At 47.3% G+C, this 19,427-nt stretch overlaps 6 protein-coding genes across 11 annotated transcripts; 2 read left to right on the top strand and 4 right to left on the bottom strand.

Moving 5' to 3' along the window:
- The first annotated feature begins 35 nt into the window (after window positions 1-35).
- LOC108155549 (DNA-directed RNA polymerase I subunit RPA12) lies at window positions 36-673 on the top strand. Its single transcript, XM_017286428.2, has 3 exons — window positions 36-208; window positions 271-493; window positions 562-673. The coding sequence occupies exons 1-3, from the start codon at window positions 91-93 to the stop codon at window positions 584-586; spliced, it is 366 nt and encodes a 121-aa protein (XP_017141917.1). The 5' UTR covers window positions 36-90; the 3' UTR covers window positions 587-673.
- Window positions 618-1,258, bottom strand: LOC108155550 (cyclin-dependent kinase 20). Its single transcript, XM_017286430.2, has 4 exons — window positions 1,102-1,258; window positions 900-1,050; window positions 712-835; window positions 618-644 (listed from the first exon to the last, which is right to left on the bottom strand). Exons 1-4 carry the CDS (start codon window positions 1,256-1,258, stop codon window positions 618-620), a joined length of 459 nt encoding a protein of 152 aa, XP_017141919.2.
- LOC108155538 (gamma-aminobutyric acid type B receptor subunit 2) lies at window positions 784-7,498 on the top strand. Of its 6 annotated transcripts, none has more exons than XM_017286412.2 (13): window positions 784-1,324; window positions 2,511-2,787; window positions 2,854-3,335; window positions 3,393-3,573; window positions 3,635-3,853; window positions 3,931-4,226; window positions 4,295-4,658; window positions 4,717-4,827; window positions 4,893-5,117; window positions 5,582-5,924; window positions 5,990-6,092; window positions 6,154-6,641; window positions 6,699-7,498. In XM_017286412.2, the coding sequence occupies exons 1-13, from the start codon at window positions 1,272-1,274 to the stop codon at window positions 7,307-7,309; spliced, it is 3,753 nt and encodes a 1,250-aa protein (XP_017141901.1). In that variant the 5' UTR covers window positions 784-1,271; the 3' UTR covers window positions 7,310-7,498. The 6 variants fall into 6 exon arrangements, with proteins under 6 accessions (XP_017141901.1, XP_017141900.1, XP_017141899.1 ...); XM_017286411.2 differs by having other exon boundaries at window positions 5,987-6,092; XM_017286410.2 differs by having other exon boundaries at window positions 4,893-5,129.
- Window positions 7,499-7,755: 257 nt separating this feature from the next.
- Window positions 7,756-8,647, bottom strand: LOC108155547 (bursicon). Its single transcript, XM_017286426.2, has 3 exons — window positions 8,439-8,647; window positions 8,245-8,369; window positions 7,756-8,185 (listed from the first exon to the last, which is right to left on the bottom strand). Exons 1-3 carry the CDS (start codon window positions 8,566-8,568, stop codon window positions 7,919-7,921), a joined length of 522 nt encoding a protein of 173 aa, XP_017141915.1. The 5' UTR covers window positions 8,569-8,647; the 3' UTR covers window positions 7,756-7,918.
- A 124-nt stretch (window positions 8,648-8,771) lies between these two features.
- LOC108155543 (aminopeptidase N) lies at window positions 8,772-11,970 on the bottom strand. The gene is made up of 6 exons (XM_017286422.2): window positions 11,304-11,970; window positions 10,951-11,247; window positions 10,694-10,880; window positions 10,376-10,623; window positions 9,196-10,311; window positions 8,772-9,130 (listed from the first exon to the last, which is right to left on the bottom strand). Exons 1-6 carry the CDS (start codon window positions 11,927-11,929, stop codon window positions 8,836-8,838), a joined length of 2,769 nt encoding a protein of 922 aa, XP_017141911.2. The 5' UTR covers window positions 11,930-11,970; the 3' UTR covers window positions 8,772-8,835.
- A 2,514-nt stretch (window positions 11,971-14,484) lies between these two features.
- Window positions 14,485-17,866, bottom strand: LOC108155542 (membrane alanyl aminopeptidase). Its single transcript, XM_017286419.2, has 6 exons — window positions 17,767-17,866; window positions 17,155-17,680; window positions 16,927-17,091; window positions 16,132-16,848; window positions 14,950-16,071; window positions 14,485-14,884 (listed from the first exon to the last, which is right to left on the bottom strand). Exons 2-6 carry the CDS (start codon window positions 17,673-17,675, stop codon window positions 14,587-14,589), a joined length of 2,823 nt encoding a protein of 940 aa, XP_017141908.2. The 5' UTR covers window positions 17,676-17,680; window positions 17,767-17,866; the 3' UTR covers window positions 14,485-14,586.
- Window positions 17,867-19,427: the final 1,561 nt, after the last annotated feature.

The raw sequence follows: 19,427 nt of genomic DNA, 5'->3' as shown, positions 1-19,427 counted from the left end.
TCGGTATATTTCTGAGGGTCGGACCGTATATTTGTTCGATAAGTATCGAGTAGCACGTGCGGTGCGGAAAGTTGTTTTGAAATTTTGGAAATGGAAACTTTTAACAATTGCCCCGGATTTTGCCCTTCTTGCGGCTCTATATTGCCACCCCTGCAAGTAAAGGGCAACGTCATTTGCCACAATTGCCACCAGGAGTTCCTGCCCGACGGTGAGCCTCACTTTTAGACCATTTCCAAGTGCTCCTCCTTGACGCAGCGGCTTCTTTAACAGTGTACGGCGGGGAGAAGACCGAGTACAGCATACAGTTCAACACCTACGATCCCAGCAAAGTCTTCAACAGGACGAAGCGCGAGTCCGAGTCTTCGGAGGCTGATGGGCCCGTTGTGGAGCGCAAATGCCCCAAATGCGGCCACGATAAGATGTCTTATGCCACCTTACAGCTGCGATCGGCGGACGAGGGTCAGACAGTGTTCTTCACCTGTCTGAAGTGCAAGTAAGTGTCAAAGGCAACAGGTGCAGGTTCATGTTGTTCTAGAGCTAATTGATTATTTCTCCTTACAGATACAAGGAATCTGAGAATTCTTAGATGCTTACTAGATTTGTACATAGACATGTAATTAGTGGAAATAATCATGTTCGGCTGCCTGAAAATATAGGAATACGCGTTTGTTAAGTGTGTAAAGTCACATTCATGTGGAGTTGAGAACGTACTTCGCTGGCGCTAAGCCGGTTCTTGGGATTGTATACGACCAAATTCGAAACCAGACTAATCTCCACTGCGTGCGTGCAGCTCGGAAACAAATTGTCCCAGTGTATGCCCACAGAGTTGGGAAATCTATCCAAAGCAACGAAAATTGTAGGATTAACACAGGATAACATTTAAGCAGCCAAAAACTCACCGTATCTTGCTGTAGTCTGGCAACGAAGTCAACTCTGGCCACTGATTGAGACGAGGACTCCCCAAAGTGCGTATTATGATGGCCAACTGTTCGATGTCCGTTGTGCCAGCAAAGAGAGGCACACCACGCAACATCTCCGCCACCACGCAGCCTAAATTAATAAACTATTGAAACTCATTGAGAAAGGAATGTGAATGTGTACCTGCTGCCCACATGTCCACGCCAGGGCTGTACTTCTGACTGCCCCAGAGTATTTCCGGAGCACGATACCAGCGCGTCGAGACTTGAGGCGAATACAGACGCGACTCCTCTTCTGGAAAGTATAGACGAGCCAGGCCAAAGTCGGCGATTTTCAGCATATCCGTGTCACTGATGAGCAAATTGGCTGGCTTGATGTCCCTGTGCATCAGGCCCGCTTCGTGGAGGTAGGCAATGCCCTTAAACATTTGATGGGCGAACTTGCGCACCTGCTGGCGGCTAAGGGGATTCACTTCGCTCTTAAGGCGACTGTACAGGGTGTCGGGGTGATATTCCAACACCAGCGACAGTCCAGTCAGATCAGGATATATGTCGACAATTTCCAGGATCTATGATTAATTAGTTAATGAGTTAATGGGCCCTTAATTTATAAGGTACACTCACAAATTCCGACTTGCACAGCTGCAGTGTCTTGATTTCTCGCAAAGTGTTGAGCGAAATGTTGCCGAATTTGTTCTTTAGAGCAACCTTTTTGATGGCCACCTCCTTGTTGCGCTGTAAATCGATGGCCTTAAACACGCAGCCATGGACACCTTCGCCAATTTTCTCGAGCATTTTATAGCGACTCGGCGCATAGTCCTCCATTGCCTGTACTGACAATTTTCAATTTGATAATTGACTGCCTCGTTTTTCTTCACATTACCATTCGTGTAGTCCATGGTAACGGTCAAAACAAATGGTGAACAGCTGCTGAACGCGGATGGATCCACCTGTTGCCTGGATGTTTACCAAATGGTCGGCGATACTTTGCTTCCAGGGGATCGGGGGTTGAAAAGCCTAGGCCAAGGCAGAGCTGTCACCACTCTGGCAAGGGACATGCGCACTTCCGCCTCCACTTTGGTCCTGTCAGCCAAGTGTCAAGTTAGGGGGATACATAATTTTTCGGACCCTCGCAACTGCAAAAGCACCATTAGAAGTAAAAAGTTAAATTAAAAAAAATAAGCTGGTAGCATGCCTTCAGCGGTGAAAGATTTGTGAACCAAAGGATAACCAACGCTGGTAGGTATGCCTGTGGCGATAAGTGCTAAGAATGAGATGAATGGAGCAGTGGGTTCTTTACCCCCCCTAAATAATGCAAATGTGCTGAGGTGGAAGTGCAAATTACTTTCTAATTGTTAAACAGTACTGTGCAGCCTTGGTGCTGCAATTTAAAGCAATTTTACTAGCCTTTAGCCTTGCGCCCCGCCTTTCCATTCAACGACATATACCCATGCATCCATAAACATGTGTGTATACACGAACACACCCAGTGGGCGCAGCCTTGCCACCGGAGGCCTTGGCTCACCTGGACACCCACCGATACAAACCGATTAGGGGCTCCAAGTTCATGTCCTTCTCCACTTGTTATTATAGCCAGAAACGTTTTGCAGTCCACGCGCTTAACATGTTACCGAGGAGCTGGTTCCCATTCGTAGCCGTTCTCCTGCTATGTGTCAGCTGTGCTTGGAGCAGGACAGCTAAGCGATCGGATGTGTATATAGCGGGATTTTTCCCCTACGGCGATGGCGTGGAGAACTCTTACACTGGACGCGGGGTAATGCCCAGCGTGAAGCTGGCACTGGGTCATGTCAATGAGCATGGCAAGATACTGGCCAACTACAGGCTGCATATGTGGTGGAATGACACGCAGGTAAGTGGGAGGAGAGTCAGAATGTACCATTTTCAGTGGGGTCCTAATTGCGGATTCCCTTTAAAGTGCAATGCTGCGGTGGGTGTGAAATCATTCTTCGACATGATGCACTCGGGGCCAAACAAAGTGATGCTGTTTGGGGCCGCCTGCACCCACGTCACCGATCCCATAGCGAAGGCCAGCAAGCATTGGCACCTGACGCAGCTGAGCTACGCGGACACCCATCCCATGTTCACCAAGGATGCCTTCCCGAACTTCTTCCGCGTGGTGCCCTCGGAGAATGCCTTCAATGCGCCTCGGCTAGCGCTCCTCAAGGAGTTCAATTGGACGCGAGTGGGCACTGTGTACCAGAACGAGCCTCGCTACTCACTGCCCCATAATCACATGGTGGCCGATCTCGACTCCATGGAGGTGGAGGTTGTGGAGACCCAGAGCTTTGTCAACGATGTGGCCGAGTCGCTAAAAAAGCTACGGGAAAAGGATGTGCGCATTATTCTGGGCAACTTCAATGAACATTTTGCCCGCAAGGCCTTCTGCGAGGCCTACAAGTGAGTGCAAGGCTCATGGTATCCGAATGGTTAGATATTTAAATCTATGTCTTGCAGATTGGAAATGTATGGCCGTGCCTATCAGTGGCTGATAATGGCCACCTACTCAACCGATTGGTGGAACGTTACCCAGGACAGCGAATGCAGCGTGGAGGAGATCGCTACTGCCTTGGAGGGTGCCATTCTGGTGGATCTTCTGCCGTTGTCCACCAGCGGGGACATCACTGTGGCAGGAATTGTAAGTGGATCGTTATTTCCGCCATGATACCTTTGAGTATTAATTGAGTCCATTTTTACAGACAGCGGATGAGTACTTGGTGGAGTACGACAGGCTGCGCGGCACGGAATACTCTCGCTTCCATGGCTACACCTATGATGGCATCTGGGCTGCCGCTCTGGCCATACAGTATGTGGCAGAGAAACGCGAGGACATCTTGACACACTTCGATTACCGCGTTCAGGACTGGGAGGACGTCTTCCTAGAGGCCTTGCGCAATACCTCCTTCGAGGGCGTAACGGTTTGTATACCTGCATTTACGAATATGTTTCCTTTGAATTATTGTATTGTATTTTATGTATTTCCATCATTGTTTAGGGTCCGGTCCGATTCTACAACAACGAGCGCAAGGCCAACATTCTGGTCAATCAATTCCAGTTGGGTCAAATGGAGAAGATCGGTGAATATCATTCGCAAAAGTCGCATCTGGACCTGAGCCTCGGCAAGCCAGTGCGCTGGGTGGGCAAGACACCGCCCAAGGATCGCACGCTGATCTACATTGAGCACAGCCAGGTGAATCCCACCATATACATTGTTTCGGCCAGTGCCTCCGTCATCGGTGTGATCATTGCAACCGTCTTTCTGGCTTTCAACATCAAGTATCGCAACCAGCGGTAAGAGCTACCCACTAATATCATTGTCTTCCTTCCCCTATATTTGTTCTCTTTGTTGTCTCTTGTAGCTATATAAAAATGTCTAGTCCGCATCTGAATAACCTGATCATAGTGGGCTGCATGCTGACCTATTTGAGCATTATCTTCCTGGGCCTCGACACCACGTTAAGCAGTGTGGCTGCCTTCCCCTACATTTGCACCGCCCGGGCTTGGATTTTGATGGCCGGCTTCAGCCTGAGCTTTGGGGCAATGTTCTCGAAGACCTGGCGTGTTCATTCAATCTTCACCGATCTGAAACTGAACAAAAAAGTGATCAAGGACTATCAGCTATTTATGGTCGTGGGTGTGCTGTTGGCCATCGATATAGCCATTATAACAACCTGGCAGATTGCGGATCCGTTCTATCGAGAGACCAAGCAACTGGAGCCTTTGGTAGGAGCCATCCATAGCATTATTTTCCAATTGTATTCAAGATCTTTCTTTTCCGCAGCATCATGAGAACATTGATGATGTTTTGGTCATACCCGAAAACGAATATTGCCAGTCCGAGCACATGACCATATTTGTTAGCATTATCTATGCCTATAAGGGCCTTCTTTTGGTGGGTAGATAATCGTTTTGAAAACTCATTTGGAACAATACAATTGAACATTATCTTGTTGTTAGGTCTTTGGTGCGTTCCTGGCCTGGGAAACCCGCCACGTTTCAATTCCGGCTCTCAACGATTCAAAGCACATTGGCTTCTCGGTCTACAATGTATTCATCACCTGCCTGGCCGGCGCTGCCATATCCCTAGTGCTATCGGACCGCAAGGATCTAGTTTTTGTCTTACTCTCGTTTTTTATAATTTTTTGTACGACAGCCACTTTGTGTTTGGTGTTCGTACCGAAAGTAAGACTGGTAGTAAGGAAGTTTTGTAGTTTTTGTAGATGTTATAGATATACACTCGTGCAATCTTGATATGTGATATGAATGTTGTTTGCAGACAGTGGATTGTCTGAACAGGTTGATTGTCCGTCTTGATTTGATTGAGAATGGAGCATTCAGACTGATCAGACAACATTGATCTGATCTTTTTTGTCGTTTAGCTATCATACAGACAACAACATTATTACAAAATTCACTCTAAATTCTAAAACAGATATTTATCTTTAATTGCTATATAACACTACAGACTAACTATGAACTTAAGCTATTCCAAAACCCATCCACAACAGCAGTAAGGCCGTAGTCACTATTTATAGCCTTGCTGCTCTATCCTATATAACTTTCCGTAGAGTTGATCTTTCCTTGATGTATCTACCCGCCGTTTATATTTTCCACCTCGACTAATAATCATGCGAATCGTCTTGCAGCTGGTCGAACTCAAACGCAATCCCCAGGGCGTGGTGGACAAGCGAGTGCGTGCCACGCTGCGGCCCATGTCGAAGAACCGTCGTGACTCCTCGGTCTGTGAGCTGGAGCAGCGTCTGCGGGATGTCAAACAAACCAATTGTCGCTTCCGCAAGGCCCTGATGGAAAAAGAGAATGAACTGCAGGGTTTGATTCGTAAATTGGGACCGGAGGCCCGCAAGTGGATTGATGGCGTTACCTGCACCGGCACAGCCAATGCAGGCAGCGAGCTAGAGCCCATCCTTACCGAGGACATTGCCAGGCTGTCGGCTCCGCCAGTGCGACGGGAGATGCCCAGCACCACAGGTGAGTGACTAGAGTGGGATGCTGCCTAGATACATTCATGCATTGCGCACTCCCTGCAATAGAAGTTACCGAGCTGACGTCCGTGGATAGCGTGACTTCCACCCACGTGGAAATGGACAACTCGTTCGTTTCGGTGCAATCCACGATGCTGGCACCATCGCTTCCACCGTAAGTATAGCATCTTCGAAGCCAGAAAGGGCCGTAGCTCATAATTAACTAATTGAAATAGCAAAAAGAAGAAACAGTCCATTGTGGAGCACCACTCCCATACGCCAGTAGCCATGCCTGCACCCACGATGATGCAGCCCATCCAGCAGCAGCTCCAACAGCACCTGCAGCAGCACCAGCAAATGCAGCAACAGCAGCAGCAGCAGCAGATGCAACTCCAACAGCAGCAACAGCAACAACAGCAACAGCACCAGCAGCAGCATCACCGCCACTTGGAGAAACGGAACTCGGTCTCGGCCCAGACAGATGACAATATCGGCAGCATAACCAGCACCGTGGGAAAGCGCAGCACTGGCGAGTGCTCCAACATGCGGGAGCGGCGCCAGTCGACGGCCTCCAGGCACTACGACAGCGGCAGTCAGACACCCACAGCCAGGCCAAAGTACAGCAGCTCGCATCGCAATTCCTCGACGAATATTTCCACCTCCCAGTCCGAGCTGAGCAACGTTTGTCCGCACACCAAGCCCAGTACGCCGGGAGTTATCAAGAGTAAGTAAATCCCATAGTCGCACCAAGGGACTCATATCGGGCTTTATTTATTTACAGCTCCGACTGCCTCGGACAATCGTCGAACCAGCATGGGCGCGGCGCTCAAGTCCAATTTTGTGGTCTCTCAGAGCGATCTCTGGGACACGCACACGCTCTCTCACGCCAAGCAGCGCCAGTCGCCACGATATGCCAGTCCCCAGCGCTGCACGGAGCACCATGGCCATGTGATGACCTACGACCCGAACACCACTTCGCCCATCCAGCGATCCGTCTCGGAGAAAAATCGAAACAAACATCGACCCAAGCCGCAAAAGGGTACCGTCTGCCAGAGCGAAACGGACAGCGAGCGGGAGCGCGATCCACCGCCCAGCAGTCAGCCGTGCATTCAGCCGAGGAAGATCAGCCGCAACTCCAATATTCAGCATGCTGCCCATCATCACAGCTCGCCGAACGTGGCGCCGGACAAGCAACGGAAGCAGCGTACCAAGAACGATAGCTCCATCTACGGCGCCAGCTCCGAGACGGAGCTGCTCGAGGGGGAGACAGCCATACTGCCTATATTCCGGAAATTGCTCACCGAGAAGAGTCCCAACTATCGCGGTCGCAACGTGGTAGGTCAGAGCTGTCCAAATATATCCATCAAATGCGATATCGTCGAGTACTTGTAAAAGCAGTGCTGCATTTACGGATGATGTGGGTGGTAGTACTCCTGTTGTTAGATCCAATTACACTGTAAAGATTAACTTTATTTTCGCGTTATGCGTCTACTACCTAAATATGTGAAGCAGAACACACCATTTTAGTGAATTAGTAGCAATGATTGATGAGATAGTTGAGAAATAAATTAAAACTAAAAATATTCATTCAAACAAAACGGCTAAGTATCATGTATAACAGTGCTCCAATCAATGTATGCTGTAAGCGCCATTTTCTATGCTAACATTAACATTTTTTAATGTAGAATGCAAGTAAAAGCTACGTAGAAATTCCATTTGGGGTAGAATTCATGTTACTCTACGTGTATAAAGTAGAACGAGGTGCTGTTAGGCGCGAAAGCAGCATAACATAGTTCGGTTCAGGGAAGTTCCAGAGAATAAATAAACCAAATTTTGCGGTCGATTTAAAAGTATTTTTGGCCACCGCTTTTAACCAAATTTGGAAAAGCAAAGCTCACTTTTTAGAATATGACATAAATATTAACAAGAACCTGCGACAAATGTAGTTTATTTTTATATTTTACTATGCAAAGTTGAATGTGATTGTGATGTGCTCTACCTCTACTGCAGTGCAATGCGTCGGAAATGATTGTTGAGGGGACCCTCGTCCGAATAGCCGGCTATCTCTTGCGGTATAATGCCAGACTCCTCGATGGAGGTGCACGGACGGCACATGCACTCCAATGGCGCCTTGGTCAGCACCTTCTTGAATTTCCGCTCGCCCGGCTTCACCTTGGGACAGAAGAGCGAGACTGCTGCCTCGCGCTCGCCAGACTCCTGGCAGCACATGCAGGAACGTTCCATCTGCCAGATTTTGCTTCCCGATACCTGAGATATCCGTGTAGAGAGGTTTAATTTTGTGACTCCCACAACCAAAAGGGGCTCACCTGGATGTAACTGGCGCAGCGACCCACACAGGCGAATGATGGAATCGGCTTTGGAACGCAGCCAGGATACTGGAGCACATGTATTACTGGCGTCACCTGGCAGTCATCGCCGAGATGCGTGATGTCTGCAATGGACGTAGAAGGAGCAGAGCGGGTAAGTCAAAAGCGATAACTAATGTGTGTATAGCGTGTACCATTTTCCGGTGGGGCCACGGCGTTGTCACCCTGAGCGGTGCACAGCTTCAGTATGCTGACCAGGACGCAGTACAGTAGAATCAGGACAAACACTTTGTTGTTCTCGTGGCGTAGCAAGTGGCGCAACATTTTTGGTGACACTGCCGTGATTCTCCGCTACAGGAAATGGAAAACGCTGCCTGCCGCTTTGGGTCTTTTATAGAGGTGGCTCGCATGGCTGGTGCCGCGGCCAGTGGACGCCGCTCTAATGGCCGCTTTGCCGTATGAATTATGGCCTAATAAAGCGGGCACTAACCAAACCTTTTTGCCTAGTAATTGCGTACAAGAAAAAAGCATTTATCCCGCTGTGCCTGACGGAGGGTTAATCATTTATTTCCTATACTTAATCACAAAATATCAGAGCCAGGCCAATAGCATGGGCAACGCCAACAGCATCACAAGCACTTGGGCCGACTGCTGTCCGCCATTCCTTTTGCTCAAGTAGTAGACCAGTCTGTTCAGGCGCATCTCGGCCCATTGCACGTTTTCGTCAACCGTCTCCAGAGCCTTGCTCAGCACAGATGCCGACTGGCCAAAGAGCAAGTGATTGCTATCGTAGAAATTGCTCAGCAGTTGGTGCTGCTCTCGGGTGGTGAAGTACTCCGCCAGATCGCTTATCACTACGGCAGTTGTTGACCAGTCGTTGTCCAAGCTGTGGAAAAACCAAACTCGTTTAAGCTCAACAAAAATATCTCTTTAAGGTACGCTGCAACTTACGCTTCAGCCAACTGTGTGATGTTCGCGGCCAACATGTTGAAAATCTGATTGATTAGGTCAGGATTCTGTTCGTACATCTGGGCCAGAGCAATGGTCTTTTGGCTCACTGTGCTGCCGTTGGCCAGTATCTCGTTTTGGTAGTGTGCCAAGTAGGACCTCGTACAGCTGGCAGCTGCCCAGAGGAGTTCTCGCTCCTTGGGATTGGTCTCTTCTCGATAGAACTGCATCACGTGCTCGTAGCTCTCGGATCGGGCGGCAGCGCAGTAGAAGGTCTGCCGGTAGTCAGGCGAAGGTTTCGCGAAGTCGTTGGTGAATTTATCCGCCACCAATTGGTTGCAATCTCTGGCCTGGTACCTGCACAGCCAACCCACAAGATTGTTTCGATTGTAGACATCCAGCACTGTGTCGTCGGGACTCCAGGTTACACCCAGCTTGGCAAAAACTGCGTCTGTGATGTCGCTCAGGTACTTTTTGAAGTTTGGCAAATTATTCAGTGGTAGACGCTTTGCAACGAACTGTAGTCCTTGGTACGTGGCGTACCAGGGCACATAATCGACGTCCTGGCTTAGGTACTCCATGAATTCGAACACATTCGCGTAGTCGATGTAGCCCACACGAGCGAAGTTGAAAAGATCGTCGACAATCTGGGCCCGGTTCTCCACGGGCACGCCACTGTGGTTGGAGGAGGACAGGGCCACCTGAAGACTGTCCAAAAGAGGCTTATCGTAGAGCACCCGATAATAGTTGGACTGCTTCAGGTTGAGGACGATCCAATCGATGGCCTCCTCCTCGAAGGAAAGTTTTACTATGTCCACAGGCTTATGGTGGTAGATTTTGGGCGTAAGGTTTTCGAAGTCGGGCGCCAGATTCGTAGCATAGGTTATGGGCACTGTGTACCTCAGATCGGGATCGCTTCCGTCCCCACGATTGAGGAGGAAACGCTGTTGCTCCACGTAAACGACGTGGTTGTTCCGTGACGCATTCACTATCAGCATGGGATAGCCCACTTGCTCTGTGAAGTCAGACAAAAAGTGCTCCTGATTAACATACTGGTCCGCGGGCCAGTTTTCGATAAGGTGGTAAAACAAATCGTTTGGCCTTGTATTGCCCAAGTGGCTGCCGAGAGAAGAAAGTCAGAGGGGCTCCCTTGAGTTTGGATCACGTGTTGTCTGTCACTTACTTCTGCTTTAGGTAGTTCCGGATGGCTGTATCGAAGTTATTGGCCCCCATCACATTGCGCCACATACGGACAATGCACGCTCCCTTCGCATAGGCAATGCTGCTGAACTTGTAGCCAATCTGTGAAGGCGTTTGGATGCTCGCCTCCGGGCTTGTCATGGGCTGGGTGCTGTTCACTGCATCTGTGGCAAAAATAAGCTGCATTTGTCGCACCACAAATTGCTCATCTAACCGATACTCAGGATAGAGCTGCATATATACGGGAATCGGATGCATTAGCGCTGCTTGTCTTATAATTTTGTGAAGACCCCTGTCTCACCTGATGTGCCATGAAGTACTCGTAGTAGCGGGCAAAGGCTTCGTTTAGCCAGAAGTAGCTCCACCAGGAGAAGGTGACGCTGTCACCAAACCACATATGCGACGTCTCGTGGGCTATGATCCGTATTGTGAACTCCTTGTCCGACCAGCCATCCGTGTAGCCTAGTTCCTTGACCAAAACATCGTCGCTTTGATAAAGAGAAGTAAAGATTCCATACTCTTAATACTCGTTCTTAATTCTTCGTTCTTTCAACTCACCTGTAGATAATAAGCCCCCAGTTCTCCATGCCATTGTGAGGGAACCGCGGCGATGTGGCATACTGCAGGACATCGTTGCCCAGAGAGGCGTACGGCTGCTGGAAAAGTTCATCATAGGCGGCTACCACCCGCTGTCCGACCTGGAAGCTGAACTCCGTTTTGTTGTAAAATTCTGGGCGTGTCAGCACTGCAAATTCGCTGACATTGCCGCGTGCCGTGTACTCGGCGATAATGAAGGCCAGCAGATATGTGGACATGGCGGGAGTCACCTCGAAGTGATCGACAAAGCGATCCTCGCTAAAATCAAATGACATTTGTGTACTGGCGAGACATTGAGGCAGTTCGGTACTCACCTTTCCGCTGATGAATATAATAGCTTCGTGTTGCTAATAGCCTCATAGCCGGAAGGTCTGACGATATGCAACTGGAACTGTGCCTTGAAGGCAGGCTCATCAAAGCAGGGAAACACTAGGCGAGCATTGATTCTCTGCATTTGGGTTACAGCCAGCCACTTGGTCTTGCCTGTATCCTGCTCCACGTAGCTGGCGGAGAAGAGTCCGGCCATGTCTGTACGTATTTTACCGGTATACTTGAACCCCAGCGTGTAAGCCCCATTGGCCAGTGCCTGAGATAGTGGCACCGTCAGTTGCTGGGTCGCCTCCTCATATATCAGCTGACTACTATCTATCGGCTGCACTTGATCACCGGACTCGTTGTATAGCCAGCATTCTTCTATGTCGATGGCGTCTTTGTGTAGTGTGATTTGCCGAACCTCTGTGGTGCCAACCACCTGCAGAGCTATGCTGACTTCTCCATTGAAAACAGTCGGTTCATCGGCATTACTGAGTACGTCGATGGTAAGGTTATAGAAGGAGGGCACAACGCTGCCTCCCAGTCGGTAATCGGCACCAGCACAGACGCCTATCAGCAGCAGCGCCAGCCCCAACCGCAAGCCAGTCCGTTTTCCCCATCTGTTCATGACGACAGAAGCTTTGGTACTGAGGAATGAACAGAACTCGCACCGAACGTCGAAAACTCAAATAAAAGTCCCCCGAGCACAGGTGTCATTCACTGATGATTAGATTATGGACTCTCCGACATTGATCCGATTAGGCATGCAGCCAGCCACACCTCTCTTTATTTTTTGTGTGTTTCATGAACAGCGATCAGATACTCCCAGCTCTTCTTTCGCGTTCGTGAATATCTCGTTTTAATTGATTGATAGCAATAATATAAATCAATTAACTTCAAGTCGGCAATACGTTTAACAATATAGATATGAACTTATGACATCGAACGATAAAAGAAATCAATGAATGATATCATTAAAATACAACCGAAATTCGTGCTTTTTTTATGCCATCGTTGCTAAGAAGATAAAGATAAAGAAGAACGTAATCTTGTTCTAAGAAAATAGTTTAAAATATTGACATGAATTTACGACCCATTGGTTACAGTTTTTGTGTGAAGAAACCCCCCAAAGATAACGAATTGAATTATCGCAATACAAAATAATTCGGTAGCATTATTCATTCAACTACAAAGCGGAAAAACCAAAAAGAACCTAAACTATCAGTTCCACGAACTTAACAGGCGATCAAAAGGACTGACAAGTTTACAACGCCGCACAGTGGGGAATTCCGCCGTTTCAGCTTGCTAAATTACAAACTTCTGAACAAATAAAGATATCTCCATGAAACAAACTGCATTTGAAAGAAAAATCTTTCAAAAATTAATCTGATAAAGTAAATGATGCTTCAGTGTCTAAAAGCTTCACAATAATAAGTTCAAGTTGAACTTTGTTGTCGGTAAATATTTTCCTATGTAAAATGCTCTATTTTTTTTTAACGATAAAGTACTTTTAATGCTAGTTTTTACTATAAAATATTATTCTTTTTTTTTAATTTTTAACTTAACCTAATTTAAATAAATTTAAAACAAGAAAACTATTTTTTTTTCTATTTTGAAAAATGATTGGTTTTTTTATTTCTGTAAAATAATCCTTTACTTCCTGTTTAGTGGGAGGAATATCTAATGAACTTATCATTTCTGAAGAACAACTGCTTACCGACTTAATTTGTGATCTCACATACATATCTATTGATCTGAAGAGGCTGCCAAAATGTTGACAAGGTCTTGGTTTTGCTTAATTCGTGATGTCTTGCACGTATTTTTTGTAATCTTTGTTTCTCGTTTCCTGGGCTTCCTCTGACATCTCTCCAATTGGTAGGCTCTGATGTTCAATTATAATTTGACCTTGTGTCAGAATTTTATGAAGCGTGGGAGTTAGCTTCTTTTCAGGATATTTTTCCAGTAACACCTCTGCAGTCTTCGAGGCATATTCACCAAATATTCAAAATGACACCTAAGCTTTTGATGTCATTATACACCCCATTTATTTCTGCAGTAATTTCGTATTTCTCCAAAAATGTCAGTGATGAGTTGCCATCGTTTTTGTTTCCAAATCCTTGTTTAGGGCAGTCCACTTTTAGTAATAGTTTGTCTACGAATTTTTGTTGCATAATTTTGTTGCTAGTCTTTTGTATTTCCTTGGCTGGTGTGCTGTTGTCAAAAGATTCTCCTCCTCGCGGATTGGTACATGCAAGTTTTAAAATTAACTCCATACATCTAATTCTTGCATGCAAAACCTAGTCAGAAAGACAGGTAAAGGGAGAAATTGTAGCCTGCATATTCATTCATGACCAACAACATAATAGAGGTAGCGCGGATTGGAAAATTATTCTAATATTGGGTGTACCTGAGCATATGGATTTGACCAGTTTTTCAACTTTGACTGGACTTTACAAAAATATATCCCTAAATTTTTCCGAGATATTTTTGGTATATGTTTTTTGAACTATTTATTACTTAAGTCTAAAAGCCTTTTCTGCGCTTTCGAGCCGTTTGGCTTCTATACCAATTTACCTGTCAGTAACAGTCAAAGCTAAAAACTAGCCTAAATTTTAGATGGTTTGCAAAACAAGTATTTCTAAACAACTGCTTATGTAACTGACCATATTCTTAAAAAGTTTTCCTAAGAATTAATGCAACTAATAAAGGATACCAAGAACTGAATCATACGTTACATGGTTTACTTTTTTTTCCACCTGAAAGATGCAGTATTTGAATAAAAGTTAAAAATACTGAAATAATTTTATACTTTAAGTGCTCATATCTTCTAAACTAAAAGTCCGAGTTTAATTTTTAAGAACTCAGGAAAATTCTTTATTAGATGCGTGTATTTAATGTATCCAAAGAGCTAAAAAAAATGTTGAACTTTTGCCACCTCTTTTCGTCGTGATCGCCACTGTGCGCCCATACGAATTTATGACGATCGAATCTTTAGCGATAGCAATCAACATAAAAGTTCGCTAATACGGGTATAACGTTAATATTGTTCGTAGAATTGAATCTTTCAATTAAAGCACAACGCTAATGGTGCTAATCAGATGGCAAACTCTTGAGTGTAATCGATTTTGTCGTTAGCTGCTCGGAGAAGGCTTAGTTTCAAATATGAATATACAACTTGTCGCATCTTATCTGAAAATTGTGTTTTTTATTGGTGGTTGTGCTAAGTGTACAAATACTTTTATGGGTTGATATTAAAGTGGATGACATTAAAGTCTAGCCATGTGCTTACTGACGCAACAGTGTGGCCAGGGCCACCATGAGGATGGTGAAAGCGCTGAAGGCGCTGGCCATGGCGCTACCGCCTCGCACAGCCAGATAGGAGCGGAAGATGTGCAGCTTATCCTCGGACCACTCCAGGTTCTCCCGGACTGTCACCTCAGCTGCAGCCAGAGTAGCCGCAGAGCTGCCGAACTTGGAGCTGTGGTCCTTGTTGAAGGTCTGCAGATCTTCGTACTGCTTCTGCTCGGTGAAGCGGGTAGCAATGTTTGAGATGACCGTGGCCACTGCCGAGTATCCACCCATTCTGTGGAGGAAAAAATGGCAAAGTTAGTGATGAGAGTTTAGGTATATGTGGCTAGGGATTCTTACGCTGTGGCCAGAGCCTCATACTCCTTTGCGACCAGAGCAAAGACTGGGCTGACGTTCTCGTTGTTCTCCGTGTAGAGCGTGGCCAGAACAGAGGACTTGTCCTGTAGACGAATCTCGTCTGAAAGTACCAGGTTGAAGACGCGTGTGATCAGTGCATCGCCCTTGACGCAGCCGAAAGAATTCTGCAGCAGAGTCTCCTCGGTTGCAACCGTCTCTGTCTTGAACTTCTGGTACAGGGCCTCGAACTCCGCAGATCCACCTTCGCGCAGACCCACACAGTAGACGGTGGCGCGAATATTCTTGGGCACGGTGGTCAGGGAATTGAAGTAACTCTTAGCTTGACGGATGCAGTCGGCGCTGCCGTAACGGCAGGCCCAGGACAGGACCTTAGTGCGTAGGTAAATGTCCAGCGCACTGTCGGTAGAGGTCTCGTTGAAGCCGAGCTTCTGGTAGGCCTTGCTGGTCAGGTCCTGAATGTAGCCACCAAAGCTCGCCGTGTCGTTGCCCAGGCGAATAGCGAGATAGTTGAAACCGTTGAAGGCCGACGTCCAGGGAATATAGTTGACCTCCGTTTCCAGGTATTCCAGCACCTCCAGGGCCAGGCCGTAGTGAAGGTAGCTGGCCCGGGCCAAGTTGAAGAGATCATCGACCACTTGGGCGCGGTTGATCTCGTGAATGCCAGTCCAATTAGTCGCAAACAGAGCAGTCCTAATGGCGCGCCAGTTGGCCTCCGTGTAGTTGACGCGGTAGTAGCCCGTCTGCTGGACATTGGCAATAATCCAGGTGAGGGAATTGTTGAAAAGGACCGTCATCGTTGTGCTGGGATTGAGGATAAACTTGGGCGTGGTGTTGACAAAGTTGTTATTGAGGTTGTTCGAGTAGGTGATTGGGATGGTGTACTCGATGCTGGCATTGGCACCGTCGTTCGCCTTCAGCAGGAACCGCTTCTGGCTAAAGGACACATTCAAGCCATCGGCGGCCATATTGGCGGTGACCAGGGGGTAGCCCACCTGGGTAGTGAAGCTATTGAAGATTTCCTCCGAACTGGCCTTATGTCTGCTCTCGTTCCAGTTCTGCTGCCAGGACTTCAGCAAATACTCTGGCAATGCGGATTGGTATGAGCTGGGGGCGAAAGAATTTTCTTAGTAAAAACTTTGGAGCGAGATCCTGCAAAGTACTTACTATTGCTTTAGGTACTCCTGAAGCGACTTTCGGAAATCTTCAGGTCCCATGAGGTGCTCGATCATGCGAATGAAAGTGGCTCCCTTGTTGTAGGAGATGCTGTTGAACATGCGGCTGAGATCGGACGGGGTGTAGGTATTTTCATCGCTCAATGGGTTGGTGGCATTGGTCGAGTCCATGGACATCACCGACTGGATCTGGTCAACCACGAACTGCTTCTCCAGCTCCCACTCATCTTCCACGAAGGCGGTGCCAAAGTACTGGAAGTATCTGGCGAAACCCTCGTTCAACCAGGTGTAGCTCCACCACTGGCAGGTGACCAAATCTCCGAACCACATGTGCGCCTGCTCGTGGGCGACCACAGCGGCAATGGACTGGCGAGAGGCCAAAGTGGTGGCCGACTCATCCACCAGGAGACTGCGCTCCCTGTAGGTGAGCAGACCCCAGTTCTCCATGGCTCCCGCTGAAAAATCGGGAATGGCAGCCATATCCATCTTGTCGTTGCCCAGGGTGTAGTAGTCCAGGTCCACGTATTTGCCAATCTCTTCGAGGATCTTGCGACCCACATTGTAGATGTACTGGGTCTGGGAATAGTATTCGGGGCGGGCCAGCACACCGAACTGTTCGTCCTTGCGGGCTGTGAACTCGGAAATGATAAAGGCCAGAATATAGGTAGACATCTTTGGCGTCGTGTTGTACACATCCTCATAGTAGCCACTGCAGGGAGGGGGGAGGATTGGGAATCGATTGGAAAGGTAAGCAAACCGTCTGCTGATCGAGGGTTAAAAAACTTGCCTCTCTGTGCTCGGGTAGGATCCCAGCAGTCGGGTGTTACTGACAGTGTTGAACGTGTAGTGGCGCTTCAGTGTGACATTGAAGGTGGCCTTGAACTGGGGCTCGTCGAAGCTGGGGAAGGCGCGGCGGGCGTGATTCGTCTGGAACTGAGTGGAGCCCAGCCATCTGAAAGAAGAATCCACCACATTAGATCCAATCTACACCCACACAGATTAGATATGAACGCACTTGGTCTCGTTGTTATCGTCCACATATGAGCTGCGATAGAAACCATGCATATCATCCTGCATTAGACCCGTGTAGACAAAGTGAAGGATGTAGGACTGATTTGCCGTAAGGTTAGCGGCCGTTGTCAGCACGACGATATCAGTATCCGAATTGGTTACATTGAGAGCCTGGAAGTTGGAGGGCGTGGGATTCGCAACACCTGCCGCCGGCTTTGCCCAGTACTGGGAGACCGAGTAGGTGAGATTTTTCGAGTGGAGATGCACTTCAGTCGTGGCCTGCTTTGGTATGACCTCAATCCAAACCTCGCCATCAAATGTGAATCGCTTGGTATCGTTTACCAGTAGATAGGGTCGCAGAGTGATGTTGTAGCTGACAGGAGTAATGTGCTCCGACAGCCGGTAATCAGCGAGCTCCGTGGCCAAGGTGGCTGGCGGCTGAACGTCCAGCTTAAGTTGCCGTGTCCCGGCTGAGGCAAGGGACAGGCAGGCTGCCACAAGGACGGCCAAGCGCAGGGCAGACATTTCGCCTGAGGGACAAAAGGGTTCGAGTGATCACGTATCCAAAATTTGCCAGAGAGCACAATAGGCCTTAAATCACTTGCTGAGCACTCACTTTGATCGGTTAAAATTGCAGGCCGTGGGTGTGGGTACACGATAAATCAACCGCTACTCTGCACGCGATTCGACAACTAAATGCCGCTTCGAATGGGTTCTAGTATATATAGAGAGGCGTTTGGCGACTTTGTCTTTGTTATCAGCGGCTAATCTAAGGCTTTAAAATTTTTATTTGGGCCTAGATAGAGTTCCCCTGTGTATAGATTGGCCGGCGATAGGCATGAACGACATCGCTCCGATAAGGCTCCATGGCGGTGATTTACTCCTTCCGTAATCAGCTACCAATCCATACAGTCCTGAAATATTAGCCTGCAGTATCACTCTGCTAGATAAGATGATGGCATAACGTTTGGTTTCAGCTGCATTGCTGTTTGCACAAGCATCAGCGGTTTACGAAGAACTGTCCACCCAATCTTATCTGACATAAATGGCATAATTACATTAATGATACAATATTTTGTCTCTTTCTCCACCTGAATCGCAAAACACTAATCATTCGGATCTCGGCATGAATTTAATTATTATTTGAATGTATATTCCTTACATCATAAAATACTCGTACTACCACCGAAGGCTTTAAATTTGATAATAAAACCATTACGACAAGGAATGTTGAGAACCGTATGAGAACTCTCGGTCTTATCGCTTAAAGAGTTCGTCTACAACTGATTAAACTGGGTAAAATCCTTAGGATAACATTTTGAATCAGTCATTGGCCATATTACGTTATTATATTGCCGCAAATATGATAATGTCAAGATCAATACTTATCGACGGTGACGCAGAGTAGGCGTTTACTTTGGCAAACGCAGGTTGTTGCGTCACGAGTATAATTTTTATACCCGATACTCAAAATGAGTATTGGGGTATATTAGATTTGTGGTAAAAGTGGATGTGTGTAACGTCCAGAAGGAATCGTTTCCGACCCCATAAAGTATATATATTTTTGATCAGCATCAATAGCCGAGTCGATTGAGCCCTGTCTGTCTGTCCGTCTGTCCGTCTGTCCGTCCGTCCGTCCGTCCGTCCCCTTCAGCGCCTAGTGCTCAAAGACTATAAGATCTAGAGCAACGATGTTTTGGATCCAGACTTCTGTAATATGTCACTGCTACAAAAATATTTGAAAACTTCGCCCCGCCCACTTCCGCCCCCACAAAGGACGAAAATCTGTGGCATCCACATTTTTAAAGATACGATAAAACCAAAAACGCAGAATCGTAGAGGATGACTATATGTTCTAGAGTGTAAAATCTGAACCAGATCGTATAATTATTATAGCCAGAATCAAGAAAACAATTTCATTCTTTCTCGCTCTGTCTCTCTCTAACACACAGGTTTCATGGTCGGCTTTGCCAATTGCAAAATATGAGTTCAAGGATCTCAGAACCTATAAGAGCCAGAGCAACCAAATTTGGTATCCACACTCCTGTGATATCGGACCTTGACCGTTTCGTGTCCAAATTTCGCCACACCCCCTTCCGCCCCCGCAAAGGATGAAATTCTGGGGCATCCACAAATCTCAGAGACTATTAAGGCTTGAGTAACCAAATTTGGTATCCGCACTTCTGTTAGATCTCACTATAAAACGTATATCTCAGAATTTCGCCCCACCCTTTTCCGCCCCCACAAAGGACGAAAATCGGTTGCATCCACAATATT

This window comes from Drosophila miranda, chromosome 2, assembly GCF_003369915.1.
Source record: "Drosophila miranda strain MSH22 chromosome 2, D.miranda_PacBio2.1, whole genome shotgun sequence".
NCBI lineage: Eukaryota > Metazoa > Arthropoda > Insecta > Diptera > Drosophilidae > Drosophila > Drosophila miranda.
This window is presented reverse-complemented; position numbering and strand designations above follow the sequence as displayed.